The sequence below is a fragment of the Delphinapterus leucas genome, chromosome 2, assembly GCF_059928025.1.
Source record: "Delphinapterus leucas isolate spDelLeu-1000000601 "Yukka" chromosome 2, BTC_Dleu_Yukka2, whole genome shotgun sequence".
NCBI classification, from domain to species: Eukaryota; Metazoa; Chordata; class Mammalia; order Artiodactyla; family Monodontidae; genus Delphinapterus; species Delphinapterus leucas.
This window is the reverse complement of record NC_143130.1, coordinates 13780304-13795111: the sequence shown is the minus strand read 5'-3', so window position 1 is coordinate 13795111 and position 14808 is coordinate 13780304. Positions and strand designations below refer to the sequence as shown.

Here is a 14808-nt window from a genome sequence, read left to right as displayed (position 1 = left end):
AGGGGCCGGGAGGCAGGCCCGGGCTGCGGGCCGGACGCGGCGGCGCGCACGCAGGCCTCGCCTCTCCCGGGCCTTTTCCCTCACGCCGGTCGCCGGGCGGGCGCGCACGCCGAGTGACGCTCGGAGGAGGAAGCGCAACCCCCTTCCCCTCCCTCGCTGCCCCTGGCCCAGCGGGAGCCCCCCCAGTGCGCCTGTGCGGAGGCCTACTTGATTATGTGTGCCCTCTCCGGGCTCCAGCGTTAGCCGCCGGGTGGAGGTGGGGAGGGAAGAAGACGAGGAGGAGGAGGCGGAGGAGGCGGTGGAGGGGAGGTGGGGGGAGTCAGCAAGGACATGGCTCCTGACTCCTGTGCGGAACGTGAGTGACTGAGCGGCAAAGCCCGAGTGAGCGAGCGGCCGAGCGGCGGGCGGGGGCCGGGGCGCCGGGAAGGGAGCGGGGGCGCGGGGGACTGGGCGGGGGGAAGCACTCATTGGCTTGCATGTGTTTTTTAATGGTCCCCCCCAACTCCCTCTTAGATGGTCTCTAGCGACCGGCCCGTGTCACTGGAGGACGAGGTCTCCCATAGTATGAAGGAGATGATTGGAGGCTGTTGCGTTTGCTCAGACGAGAGAGGCTGGGCCGAGAACCCGCTGGTTTATTGCGACGGGCACGGCTGCAGCGTCGCGGTGCATCAAGGTAAACACCCAACCGCCCGCCGGGCCGAACCCGGCCTCTCCCAACCGTCACCGCTTCCCCCACCTTGGCAGCAACTGCCAGTTCCCCTCCCGCCCCTCCCCCCGCCCCGCCCCCGCCCCGCCCCGCCCCGTTCTGCGGCCGGGGATTGACTCGGAGGGTCGGCGGCGGGGCGGAAGGGGTGTGGGCTGCGCATGTGGGAGAAAGTGTGTGTGGCCTGGACTGTCATGTGATGCTGCGTTCACTCTCTCAAGTGTCATTCGGCCGCCGCCTGCGCCCGGAGCCGCGGGTCTGCGGACTCTCGGAGGCGGGCGTCGGCGGCGAGGGGGTGTCGGGGCCCGGGCGCGCGTCCCTCGGCCGTGGCCCCGCGGCTGTGGGTTCGGGTTGGGGAGTGGGGAGCCCCCTCCCCCTCCCCCTCCCGCCGCGCCGCCTGCCGCAGTGTCTGGAGACTTCCTGTACCATGGAGTCGGGCTCGGGAGCGCGGCGCGCGGCGCCGGGGCGGATCCGGAGCTCGGGGGTCTGCCCTGCCGCTTTAGATTTGGGGGGGGAGGGCGCCGGCTGCCGCACCCCAAGCTTTCTGGCCGAGACCTTGCTGCCGCTCCTGCGGACTGGAGCTTTCCCGCGGAGAAGAGGCGGAAGGCCGTCGCCGCAGTCGCGCCGCCGCGGGCGCGGCTGGGCTGAGCTGCTCGGGGTGGTGGATGAGGCTGTTGAGTGGCCTCATCGGGCCCCTTCCTCAGCTTCAGTGACTGGACAGAAGAGGAGGTGGTGGCGCCGCCAGTGACTCGGGGAGCATCTTAGTTTGTGTCTGGGTGTTTCCATTAGGTGAGTTTTGGGGTTATACAGAAAAGCCGAGGACACTAGTTAAGGTAGTTTTCTGGCCGTTTGAAGGTTCTGACTTTTTCCATTTCATGTGGTAAGGAATTGAGGCTGAAAATTTGGGGGCCGAAAGACAGGTCACTTTTTTTGGTGGCTCTTGTACTCCCCTTGTTGTGCACCAACCCGCCCCCCCTTCCCGTTTCTAAAGCTGGCGTTGAGTGAGGCAGAGGTTCAGTAGTGTATCGGGCGCTACTAAACGAGAGAAAGCCTGAGCGTAAGGGACTAAACTGTATTCTTTATAGAACGGAATCTCAGAACTGGGAAGGGGGACTTAGGAGATAGTGAGTAACCGAACCTGAGCATGCATGTATCCCCAGTTCTTTTAAAGAAGGGCAGAGTTGCACACCTTGCTCTTCTAAGGAGTGAAAACCATGTGTATTCAAACTAGGTACTGATTGATTGTAAGGTCTCAGAACTGGTATAGTGTATTTCCGTTATAGTGTTCATTGGCACTTGTAGAGAGGTATTATGAATTGGATGATAAATGATGCTAAGTAGTCTCATCTCCCAATTTAGAAAGTGTTCATTTAAGTGTTAAAATTTCTTTTCTAGAAGTATTTCTGAATTAAAATATAAGTTTTTGGGCTGTGATGCTGTATTTCTTGGCTGATAGAATATTTTTACTCTGATACATTTTAAAAGGGATTAGAAGTTTAGCTTTTGGAGTTTTAAAAATTTGTGTTGATTTTATATTCTTTAAGTACTTTCCGATATTTGATATATTTTCAAGTTACCTCTGAGCAGGCTCATTCAAGAGAATGTCAGTTGGATATTAGTGTTTTAAGGTTTTTGGAAAATGTTAAATTTTGAGTTAGGTAAATGTTAATATAAAAACAGTTTTGTACGCAACTAGACTGTGATTTGGATGTGTGATATACAGATCACTTGTTGGAACATTATATGTTAGAAATAAACGTGTAGTTTACTTTTTTTTTCTGACGGGTTTATTGAGATGTAACTCACATACCATACAATTAACCCACTTAAAGTATACAATTCACTGGTTTTTAGTATATTCACAGTTTCGGATTTGTTACTACAGTCAATTTTAGAACATTTTCATCACCCTAATAAGAAACCTTGAACCTGTTAACAGTTATTCCCCATTTCTTCCTAACTCCCCCAGTCCTAGACAACCAGTAATGTACCTTCTGTCTCTATAGACAGATAGACAAATGTCTATTCTGGACATTTCATTTAAATAGAAGCATTTTACTTTTAACATTACATTTCATTTTCTTTCCTGCAATGTCTTGTTTGTTTTGAAAGGTGATTTGGAAATAATTTTCACTTTCGTGTATCTAAAATGCTTGCTATTTAAACTTCAGGATATAGGAATGAATTAATTAATTTGAGTTATTCTGTGTAAAGAAAAGTGTTAAATTTTATCTAATATTTTTTCTGTTATAAGAATAAAATTTGTGATGTTTATACTTTTTAATTGAAATAGAAAAAGATTATTTTTCTAGTATTTAGTTAAAATGTCAATTTTAACTAGGTGATAAATTATAAACATAAATATATCATGTTTAAGTTCTTTACAAAGCAGGTGGTTTATGTGAATAGTTTCAGAGGTAATTACTTTAATAGGGCTTTGAAAGGGTATTTGATTTTACATAATTATTCAAATCTTAACTTACTTTAAAACATTTATTTCCCAACAGCTTGCTATGGCATTGTTCAAGTACCCACTGGACCATGGTTTTGCAGGAAATGTGAATCTCAGGAGAGAGCAGCCAGAGTGGTAAGGACTGTTTATCAAAAACATTAAAATACTTCAGTGAGTAGCTTAGGATGCTACACACTCATGTTTCAGTTTGAAGGGTTTTCAGTCTTTGGTTCAAATATTGAATTTGGGCCAAGTATTAACTTACAGTTTTAAACTGGTTTTATAAGATCTGAAAAACAAATTGAATCACATAAGTATATACTGATGGATACTTAGAACAGGTAAAATATAAAGTTGTATTTGGGCTTTCTTAGCCGTGCCTACTGGTTTGAGGGTTAAATTGGCTAATCATAGTTGGAATATAATGGCAGTAGGACATAAGTAAGTTATATTGAGATAATTTTGCTAGGTTCTGTTTACTGAGTTAAAAAAAAGTGTTTAATGATTCATATTTCTTTTTACTATATCTATACATGTACAGTTTAACTTTGCTCAGTATTTTCAGACATTCAGTCCCTTTGGCAAAGCAACATAAAAATCTTCCTTTTTTTTGACTTGGCTGGCTAACCTTCTTTCTGAACACTTCTGTAAACCTTCTGTAAGAATGAGGGAGGAATGTTTATTCTTTGTGGCCAAAATCATTTTTCCAGTTGAACTTCTGGAAATAGGGAGAAAAAGATTTAATCTTCATTAATCACATGGAAGTATTACCATTTGCAGTGTGATAGTTTCTTCCTTTTGTTGTTGACTACAGTATGTGACAGAAGGTAGAAAACAAATATTTCAACTTCTTTACCTACATGGATAGTATGAACAGAAGCCTTTTTGTCTGGGCAATTTTTGATCAGAAATAATGGCTGAGTAGCTTATATAGGATTGTGAAACTCAGAGCAATATTCTGTTGATGTGTTTTCTTTGTGTGTGGGAATGCACTGTACCAGAGTTTCAGCTATTCTAGCGTTAACAGAAATGGGAACTGGCAAGTGGAGGATGAAATTAATAATGAAAGTTTTAGGACTTAAAGTATGTATAGGTTTACTCTTTTTTCCTTTTTGTAGCATGTTATGGTTTGGGGTTGATGGGTCACCAAGCAAAGGAAGTTATGCTTTAATTTGTTAGTAAACACTGACAGTAAGGTGAGGCTCTTCCAGAGGATGTCACAGTAGATACATGGCCAGAGAAAGATTAGAAAATAGGAAAGTGGGTATCAAGAGAGGGAGGATAAAGAGGTGAATGGGGAGTGGTAAAATGGCAGCATTATTTGCCTCAAATGCCACTTGTTGCCTGTTTCTATTTCTTTTTCCTCTCTGAGGTCATGGTCAGGATATTTAGGTGAATAAAGTATTTATCGTAAAAGGTATATAAAGGTATATTGGAGGACCCATTTTATTTTAGCTTTATTTGGTAGGATGGTGGGGGTCGTTAATGAAAGAAGAGGCACAGAGTCTTCTAAATTCCTGTAGTGTACAGTTATACAAGGTAGGATTGTTTGTAAAAAACAAAAACTCATTCCAAGCTTAAATAAGTAAAGAAAGGGCATTTCGTTATAAGGATATAGTAGCCAAGAAACCTAACCTGAAAATGTACCCATGAATTAGAACGGGAATGGAATTAGTTTTAATATTATTTCTGCTTTTCTCTGTGTGTCTGCTTCATTCTTTTCTGCAGATTTTCTCTGCTACTTACTCCAAAAATCAATAGTTAACTTTTTTGATTGTTTACCATTTGTCAGATACTGTGCTGAATGTTCTATACCAATTATTTTCTTTACCTATAAAATATATGAGGTAGATATTCTGTTACTTTCATTTCATAGATAAAGATATCGTACTTTTAAGAGAAATACATATCTAGTTGGAGTCTGGGCTGTGATGAAGCTCTCAACCAAGGTGTTGTATATTGCCTCCTGTGGTGAAAGATGGCCATACTTCAGCTCTTAATATTTTCTGTCTCCTGTCTCAAGAGGCTAAATTGCAGTGTGAATCTCATGTTCCTTTTTGGGGAAAAAAAACTGTCTTGGCTTGTCTAGTTCTGGACCAGTTAGCTAGCCATGGCTAGACAATAGGGTTGAGTTGCTCAGACACAGGGAGATCTCTGTGGGGTTGGGATAGCTCACTTTTCAGAAGAGGGGGAATTATAAACTGGTGGTACCTTGACAGATACTGAGGAGTAAAAATCCAGAACAAATAAAAGTATTTTTAGACAAGAAGTTTGGTTGTATATAGAATGGCTTTGAAAGGGGAGGTTAGAAACTGAAAGTCTTAGGATGCTGTTACTATAAAAATGTGAGAGTAGAAAGGGAGGGAGTAGAAAGAAAGAGAGGGAGCATTTTGAAGGAGGAAATGACAGAAATGGATGTGGGGTGAAGGAAAGGGAATAATCAGAGATGATTCTGAGATGTCAAGGTTGAGCACTCTGGAATGGTGATACCATTAACAGTAACAAAGGAAGGAGAGCAAATTTGGAGAGTAAGGAAAGTTGTTTTGGGCATGTTGGTTTTGATGCCGCTAGGATTTTTCATTGGAAATTTAGGGTTAAAGTAATGAGGACAAGTTAGAGTTGGAGCTGCATAGAAGGAAGATTGGGAAACAAGTGACATTTTTTGTTAGAGAAAAGAAGAGTGAAGATAGAACTACGGTGAATGTTCACATTTGGGAGAGTAAGAACGAGTTTCCAAGGATGGATAATGAACTGTCAGGAAAGGAGAACCTGCAGGGTCCAGTAGCAACAGTTTTTTTTTTTTTTTTTTAATATTAACATTCTATACCCATTTTATTTTTTATTTTATTTTTATTTTTATTTTTTTTGCGGTACGTGGGCCTCTCACTGTTGTGGCCTCTCACTGTTGTGGCCTCTCCCGTTGCGGAGCACAGGCTCCGGACGCGCAGGCTCAGCGGCCATGGCTCACGGGCCGAGCCGCTCCGTGGCATGTGGGATCTTCCTGGACCGGGGCACGAACCCGCGTCCCCCGCATCGGCAGGCGGCCTCTCAACCACTGTGACACCAGGGAAGACCCCCATTTTATTTTTAATTTGTTTTTTAAATTAATTTATTTTTGACTGTGTTGGGTCTTCGTTGCTGCGTGCGGGCTTTCTCTAGTTGTGGCGAGCAGGGGCTACTCTTTGTTGTGGTGCGCGGACTTCTCATTCTGGTGGCTTTTCTTGTTGCGGAGCACGGGCTCCAGGTGCGCGGGCTTCAGTAGTCATGGCGCGCAGGCTGTAGAGCGCAGGCTCAGTAGTTGTACACGGGCTTAGTTGCTCCGTGGCACGTGGGATCTTCCCGGACCAGGGCTCGAACCTGTGTTGCCTGCATTGGCAGGTGGATTCTTAGCTGCTGCGCCACCAGGGAGGTCCACAATTATTTTTTTTAAGAAAGAGTTTTTGATAGTGACATTGCTGCCAAGGATGCTGAAGGACTAAGATAAGTACTTGAGACAGCAATTGTGGTTCTCTGGTTTGGGCAGAACCCTTATGATAGGGCATCGAAAAGAGTAAGGATTGCAGGGTTAGATTGAATGTTGAAAATAAGGAAAGAGGAAAATAAAAATAGATGGGGAATTGAGGGAAAGTTTGGTTGGTTTTTAAGGGAAGCTCTTTGTTAGGCATTCATTGTTCAGAAAAAACACTCGAATTGCTTTATTCACCTCAAGTGAATAAGAATTTTTTTAAAAAATTAATTTATTTTTGGCTGCGTTGGGTCTTGGTTTCTGTGCGCAGGCTTTCTCTAGTTGCAGCAGGGGGGGGCTACTGTTCGTTGTGGTGCAAAGGCTTCTCATTGGGTGGCTTCTCTTGTTGCAGAGCACCGGCTCTAGGGTGCGCAGGCTTCAGTAGTTGTGGCGCGTGGGCTCTAGAGCACAGGCTTAGTAGTTGTGGCACACGGGCTTAGTTGCTCCATGGCATGTGGGATCTTCCCGGACCAGGGATCGAACCCGTGTCCCCTGCATTGGCAGGTGGATTCCCAACCACTGTGCCACCAGGGAAGCCCAAGAATTTTTATTGAAATATTTTCATTAGACTTCATTGTTTACTAACTGCTGTCACAGTGTTTAGAGTTTTTTTTTTAAAATAAATTTATTTATTTTATTTTTGTCTGCATTGCGTCTTCGTTGCTGAGTGTGGGCTTTCCCCTAGTTGCGGTGAGCGGGGGCTACTCTTCCTTGTGGTCCGTAGGCTTCTCATTGCGGTGGCTTCTCTTGTTGCGGAGCACGGGCTCTAGGCATGCGGGCTGCAGTAGTTGTGGCTCGTGGGCTCTAGAGCACAGGCTCAGTAGTTGTGGTGCACGGGCTTAGTTGCTCTGCGGCATGTGGGATCTTCCTGGACCAGGGCTCGAACCCTTGTCCCCTGCATTGGCTGACGGATTCTTAACCACTGCACCACCAGGTCAGTCCCGAGGTTAGAGGTTAAAACACTCATTGATGACTGTTTTCTTTTTTTCCTTTAATAAATTTATTTATTTATTTTTGGCTGCATTGGGTCTTTGTTGCTGTGCGTGGATTTTCTCTAGTTGCGGCAAGAGGGGCTACTCTTTGTTGCGATGCACAGGCTTCTTATTGCGGGGGCTTCTCTTGTTGGGGAGCGTGGATTCTAGGCACGCAGGCTTCAGTAGTTGTGGTGCGCGGGCTCTGTAGTTGTGGCTCGCTGGCTCTAGAGCGCCGACTCAGTAGTTGTGGCGCATGGGCTTAGTTGTTCCGTGGCATGTGGGATCTTCCTGGGTCAGGGATCAAACCCATGTCCCCTGCATTGGCAGGTGGATTCTTAACCACTGTGCCACCAGGGAAGTTCTGATGACTGTTTTTGTATTTAATGTGTATGTGTTCTTTTTTTTTTTAAATTAACATTTTTAAAAAGTAAATTTATTTTATTTTTGGCTGTGATGGGTCTTCATTGCTGCGCATGGGCTTTCTCTAGTTGCGGGGGGGGCTACTCTTCATTGCGTCACGTGGGCGTCTCATTGCAGTGGATTCTCTTGTTACAGAGCACGGGCTCTAGGCACGCAGGCTTCAGTAGTTGTGGCACATGGGTGTAGTTGCTCCACGGCATGTGGGATCTTCCTGGATTAGGGATCAAACCCATGTCTCCTGCATTGGCAGGTGGATTCTTAACCACTGTGATACCAGGGAAATTCTGATGACTGTTTTTGTGTTTACTGTTCGTAACTACCACAGGCTGAAGAGATTTATTAGAAATTTTACCTACTTATACAATTTTAATGAGATACAGAGAGAGGATATTTTATTTTATTTTATTTTATTTATTTATTTATTTTTGCGGTACGTGGGCCTCTCACTGTTGCGGCCTCTCCCGCTGCGGATCACAGGCTCCGGACGCGCAGGCTCAGCGGCCATGGCTCATGGGCCTAGCCGCTCCGCGGCATGTGGGATATTCCCGGACCGGGGCACGAACCCATGTCCCCTGCATCGGCAGGCGGACTCTCAACCACTGTGCCACCAGGGAAGCCCGAGAGAGGATATTTTAGATATTTAATTATTCTGCTTGGAAAATGTGTTGACAGTGCATTGTGTAATAAATAAAATGGCCAAAAGCTCATTAAGTATTTGCATTGTTTAGGTCTTGCTCTTCTTGCTCTAAGTGAAAGATGATTCCTTTCCTCCAGGAGGTGAGCTGTAACTTTCTTCTATTGCTCTGCCTCTCTTTATTTCAGTTCTTCCTGGCTTTTTACATTGTTAGGGAGGAACCACTGGATGGACTCAAAACCAGGGCTTTAGGGATTGATCTAGGGATGCACTATTTTATTTTTAAATTTTTTTCTTATTGAGATACATAATGCAAATAAATTACTATAAATCTGTAAAACCATATGAAATACACTTAATCACAGTAAGTGTATATTTAGATTTAATTCTACAAATTAAAATTATATTAATACGCATTTGATTATCACGAGTAGTTCTGAGCAGTATAAAACATAAAATGACCATCTGTGTGTTCCCTACCCAGAATGAACAAATGTCCATTCTTCATATTTGCTTCACATCTTCCCTTGTGCTTAAAAAGAACAATAAATTAAAAAATTAAGTTGAAGTACTATTTGTATTCTCCCCAGTTTGGGTCAGCCATTACCCTTTTAATGTCTGTGGGGCCAGTCTCTCTATATGTTTTTCTTGCCAGTTTTATTGAGCTGTAATTGATATGTAACACCAGAATGTTTAAGGTGTACAACGTAATGATTTGATATATGTATGTATTGCAAAATGATTACCACAGAGGGTTTAGTTAACATCCATCACCTCACCTAGTTGCAAATTGTTTTTTCTTTTGATGAGAACTTTTAAGATTTATTCTTAGCAGCTTTCAAATACACAATACAGTGTTGTTAACTACAGTCACCATGCTGTACATTACATCCCCAGAGCTCACTTATCTTATAACTGGAAGTTTGTGCCTTTTGACCACGTTCACCCATTTCCCCTAGCCCATACCCACTGCATCTGGCAACCACCAATCTGTTCTCTGTTTCTGAGTTTGGTTTTTTTAGGTTCCATATATAAGTGAGATCATATAGTATTTGTTTTCTCTGTCTGACTTGTTTCATTTCGCATAATGCCTTCAGGGTCCATCTATGTTGTCACAGATGGCAGAATTTCCTTGTTTTTAAGACTGAGTAATAGTCTGTTGTATATATATACCACCATTTATGTTTTACTCCTTGTTACTACACGCATATATCCATACACACCACCAACTAGTGTATTATTTTACAGGAATGGTAAATTCTATATGTGTTCTGTGATTTGTGACATAGCTACTTGTGACATCACTACACTGATATATATTGATCTAGTTCGTTCTTTTTATCTGCTTTTTAGTATTCTGTCACAGAATGTACTGTAATTTATTTAATTCCTTTATTGATTGTCATTTAGATTTCCAGTTTTTCATAACCACAAATAGTGCTGCAGTGAACATCCTTGTAAATATAGTGAAGCTTGGTTTTTTAAAAAAATGTAGTCTAAGAACCTGTATTAACATGCACTACAGATTATTTGTTTACATTTACAGTAATGACTGATACATTTGGGCTTCTTAAATTTTTATTTTGTGTTATCTATTTTGTGTTATCTATTTTTGTGTTATCTATTTACCATGCTTATTTTTTTTCCTCTTTTTTTTCTTCAGTTGGAGTGATTATTCTTTATTCTTCTTTTAAAAAATCTGGTCTGATTTGGAGGTTATATGTTCCATTTCTTTTCTTTTAGTGATTGCCCTTAATATTTTAATGTGCATACTTTATATTTTTTCTGTGAGTCTAAGATTAATCTTTTTCTTAAAAAATTAATTAATTTTGGCTGCACTGGGTCTTTGTTTCTGTGCACGGGGCTTTCTTTAGTTGCGGTGAGCGAGGGCTACTCTTCGTTGCGTTGCGCGGGCTTCTCGTTGCAGTGACTTCTCTTGTTGCGTGCAGAGCACAGGCTCTAGGTGCACGGGCTTCAGTAGTTGTTGCATGCGGGGTCAGTAGTTGTGGCGCACGGGCTTAGTTGCTCCGAGGCACATGAGATCTTCTTGGGCCAGGGCTCGAACCTGTGTCCCCTGCATTGGCAGGCGGATTCTTAACCACTGTGCCACCAGGGAAGCCCTAAGATTAATCTTTGTACTCCTTTTGAACAAAACCAAGGACCTTAGGACACCTTATGTTCACTCTCTTTACCTTGCAAAATCAGTTTTATTGTTGTTTACATTTTAATTCTACCTTATTTTTTTTTTAAAGAATCAATTTTATTTAGTTATTTATTTTTGGTTGCTTTGGGTCTTTGTTGTTACACGTGGGTTTTCCGTAGTTGTGGCGAGCGGGGGCTACTCTTCGTTGCGATGCATGGGCCTCTCATTGTGGTGGCTTCTTGCTGCAGAGCATGGGTTCTAGGAGCACGGATTTCAGTAGTTGTGGCACGTGGGCTCAGTAGTTGTGGCTCATGGCCTCTAGAGTGCAGTCTCAGTAGTTATGGTGCACAAGCTTAGTTGCTCCATGGCATGTGGGATCTTCCCAGACCAGGGATCGAATGCATGTCCCCTGCATTGGCAGGTGTATTTTTAACCACTGCGCCACCAGGGAAGTCCCTATTGTAGTCTTAAGGAGTATATTTATTTACTTATTTGAATATTTAAAACATAACTTATTTTGGCCTCTTGCCTCCTGAGACGGCCCACGCTCTGTCTATGGAGTGGGTTTCTGCCTGAATAAACCTTCTTTCACTTAAAAAAAAAAAAAACTTTATTAAGAAAGAAATATTTATTATTTATTTATTTTCACTGTGCCAAGTCTTAGTTGTGGCATGCGGGATCTTCATTGTGGCATGCGGGCTTCTTAGTCGTGGCCAAAACATACTTTTTATAAAAATAAATCAATTTATTTATTTATTTATGGCTGCGTTGGGTCTTCATTGCTGCTCGTGGACTCTCTCTAGTTGAGGCGAGTGGGGGCTTCTCTTTGCTGTGGTGCACGTGCTTCTCATTGCAGTGGCTTCTCTTGTTGCAGAGCATGGGCTCTAGGCATATGGGCTTCAGTAGTTGCGGCACGTGGGCTCAGTAGTTGTGGCTCGTGGGCTCCAGAGTGCAGGCTTAGTAGTTGTGGCGTCTGGGCTTAGTTCATCTGCGGCATGTGCGATCTTCCTGGACTAGGGCTCGAACCCGTGTCCCCTGCATTGGCAGGCAGATTCTTAACCACTGCGCCACCAGGGAAGTCCCCAAGACATACTTACTTTAAAATTTCTCAGAGATTCTGGAATTCTTTCATTTTTTTTGTTTTTTAACTGTGGTGGTAGATGTCTTCACATACTTTGTAATTTTTGACTGTGAGCTAATCTTTAAGAGTTGTTTTCTTTCTTGGGATTCCTGGTCCTCTAACCTGGGTTTGTGGAGGTGTCACTGAGGGAAGTTTTCGCATTTGCTCTGTAGCTGTTAAGAATTGCTTTTGGCTGCTAGTAACAAAGACCAGATTACAGATTAATCTGGCTTCTGCAGATTAGCAATTTACAAATTTACTGATTTCTTATTTGAAAGGAGTTGAGAAACTCCTTTGAAGCTTTTATGACAGCTCTGTGAGGTCTTTATTTATTTAGTCTGCACCTCATGGCATGCGGGATCTTAGTTGCCTGACCAGGGATTGAACCCGTTCCCCCTATAGTGGAAGCACGGAGTCCTAACCACTGGACCACCAGGGAAGTCCCTCTGTGAAATCTTTAGGGATCAGACTTTCTTTCTTTCTACTATACCAACCTTAGCAGATAGTTTTCATTTTCAGCATTGTTCTGCGGTCACAGCATGACAGTCATTGTGACTGCAGAGAGGTGTTCCAGGCAGAAAGAAGGGAGGGCAAGGTTGAAAGTGGTTCTCCTCCCAGCTGAGTTATCCTCTTGAATGAATTTTCTCTAGTCTTAGTGGTCCAGTCCATGTTTTTTTGAGATAGATTCCCCTTCGGTAGGATTGGCCTTTTTCATTTCCTGTCCTTACACAGCACATCTAGGGTCTGTGCTGGTGTCATAGTCAACCCCAGCCTCTAAGGTATATATTAGATCAGGTATCTTCATTGACTGCCTCAGCTTGAACTAATGTTGATTCTTTTAGCTTTTAAGTTCTTTTTTATTTGTACCACAAGAAGATTTACCTTTATCTACATAATTAAAAATTTGTCTTCAAATTTATTTATCTTATATACCTCTGACTTAAGAGTACAAGAAGCCAGGATGGGGCGTCTTCAGTGGCAGTTTAAAAAAGGTATTGTGGAGCTTCCCTGGTGGCACAGTGGTTGAGAGTCTGCCTGCTGATGCAGGGGACATGGGTTCGTGCCCCGGTCCGGGAGGATCCCACGTGCCGCGGAGTGGCTGGGCCCGTGGGCCATGGCCGCTGAGCCTGCGTGTCTGGAGCCTGTGCTCCGCGCAGGTATTGTAGGGGCTTCCTACAGGTATTGTAGGGCCTTCCCTCGTGGTGCAGTGGTTAACGTAGGGACACGGGTTTGAGTCCTGGCCCTGGAAGATCTCACATGCCGAGGAGCAACTAAGCCTGTGTACCACAACTACTGAGCCTGCACTCTAGAGCCTGCGAGCCACAAATACTGAGCCCGTGTGCCACAACTACTGAAGCCCGTGCGCCTAGAGCCCGTGCTCTGCAACAAGAGAAGCCACTGTGATGAGAAGCCTGCACACCGCAGTGAAGAGTAGCCCCGCTTGCCGCAACAAGAGAAAAGCCTGCGTGCAGCAACGAAGACCCAATACAGCCGAAAATTTAAAAAAAAAAATTATATATAACTTTTTTCGTTTTATTCCTGTACGAGCTTTTTAGCCTGTATGCTTTATTTATTTATTTAAAATTTTGTTTTTGACGTGGACCACTTTTAAAGTCTTTATTGAATTTGTTACAGTATTGCTTCAGTTTTATGTTTTGGTTTTCTGGTCGTGAGGCATGTGGGATCTTATCTCCCTGACCAGGGATCGAACCTGCACCCCCTTGCATTGTAAGGCGAAGTCTTAACCACTGGACTGCCAGGGAAGTCCCAGCCTATATACTTTAAATAGAATGCCTTCAAAGTTTAACATTTGCTAACGTTTTTTTCACTTACTGATGATTCATGTCTACTCTTTGCTTTTAAATTCAGTGTAGCATCCTGAGTTCCTATAGCTTTGAAAGAGGTGATTTTAAAAAGTTAACAGATTTAATGCTTACCACCATACATAAAATAGCAAATAGCCAATTTCCGTTGTCTCACTTCTTGAATTCCTTTCTTTTACTGTGAGAAAAACTTAGCATAACAGCTGACATGAAGTAGGCGTTTAGTACTTGCTTGTATCCTTTTCTAACCTGCCTACATAACTAGTAAGAGAAATGAAAACATTGGGTACATTGATATATTGCCCATTGTACCTATTTATTCCATTTTTTGTTTAGATTTAATTTTTATGTTTATCAAAGTGAAAAATGCACAGTCAGTAGTACCAAAAGATTCTTTTGCACACACAGTAAAACAGTACCTTGCTGCTTGACTCTTGACGAGGAATGTAGAAGCAGCTGTTCTTTTTTATAAAAAATAGATTTATTTATTTATTTTTATTTATTTATTTTTGGTGGCACTGGGTCTTCATTGCTGTGCGTGGGCTTTCTCTAGTTGTGGCGAGCAGGGGCTACTCTTCGTTGTGATGTGCGGGCTTCTCATCGCGGTGTCTTGTTGCGGAGCACAGGCTCTAGGCACGTGGGCTTCAGTAGTTGCAGCACGCAGGCTCAGTAGTTGTGGTGCACGGGCTTAGTTGCTCTGTGGCATGTGGGATCTTCCCGGACCAGGGCTTGAACCCGTGTCCCCTGCCTTGGCAGGTGGATTCTTAATCACTGTGCCACGAGGGAAGCCTGAAGCAGCTATTCTTGATGTATCAGTTTTAGATGTTGTCTTTCAGTATATCACAAATTTTGGTTAAGTCAGGAGTGTTAAACAGAAAATTTTACGTTATTATGACTATTTAAGTATTTTGTTCATTTCTGAGCCAAAAGCATACTAAGATTGTTTTCTTTTTAAATTTTTTTTTCCCTGGGATTAGTAATTGTCTTGTATTTTCATTTTCCTTGTGTTCTTCATTTAAGGCTAAATCTTTGCA

The 14808-nt window shown here is 43.3% G+C and overlaps 1 protein-coding gene across 13 annotated transcripts in view; it reads left to right on the top strand.

Annotated features, from left to right (window-relative positions):
• The first annotated feature begins 311 nt into the window (after positions 1-311).
• MLLT10 (MLLT10 histone lysine methyltransferase DOT1L cofactor) overlaps positions 312-14808 on the top strand; it is a 253478-nt gene continuing 238981 nt past the window's right edge. For 11 of the 13 annotated variants that reach the window (XR_002645563.3, XR_002645562.3, XM_022580474.3 and 8 more), the window contains exons 1-3: positions 313-381; positions 514-673; positions 3211-3290. Coding sequence is in view for 10 of the 13 variants with exons in the window: in XM_022580474.3 (XP_022436182.1) it covers positions 514-673; positions 3211-3290 (240 nt within the window). In the remaining 3 variants the exon portion in view is untranslated. Of the gene's footprint in view, positions 382-513; positions 674-848; positions 1493-3210; positions 3291-14808 lie in introns of those variants that run through there. The other 2 variants (XM_022580469.3, XM_089906431.1) reach the window with 2 other exon arrangements.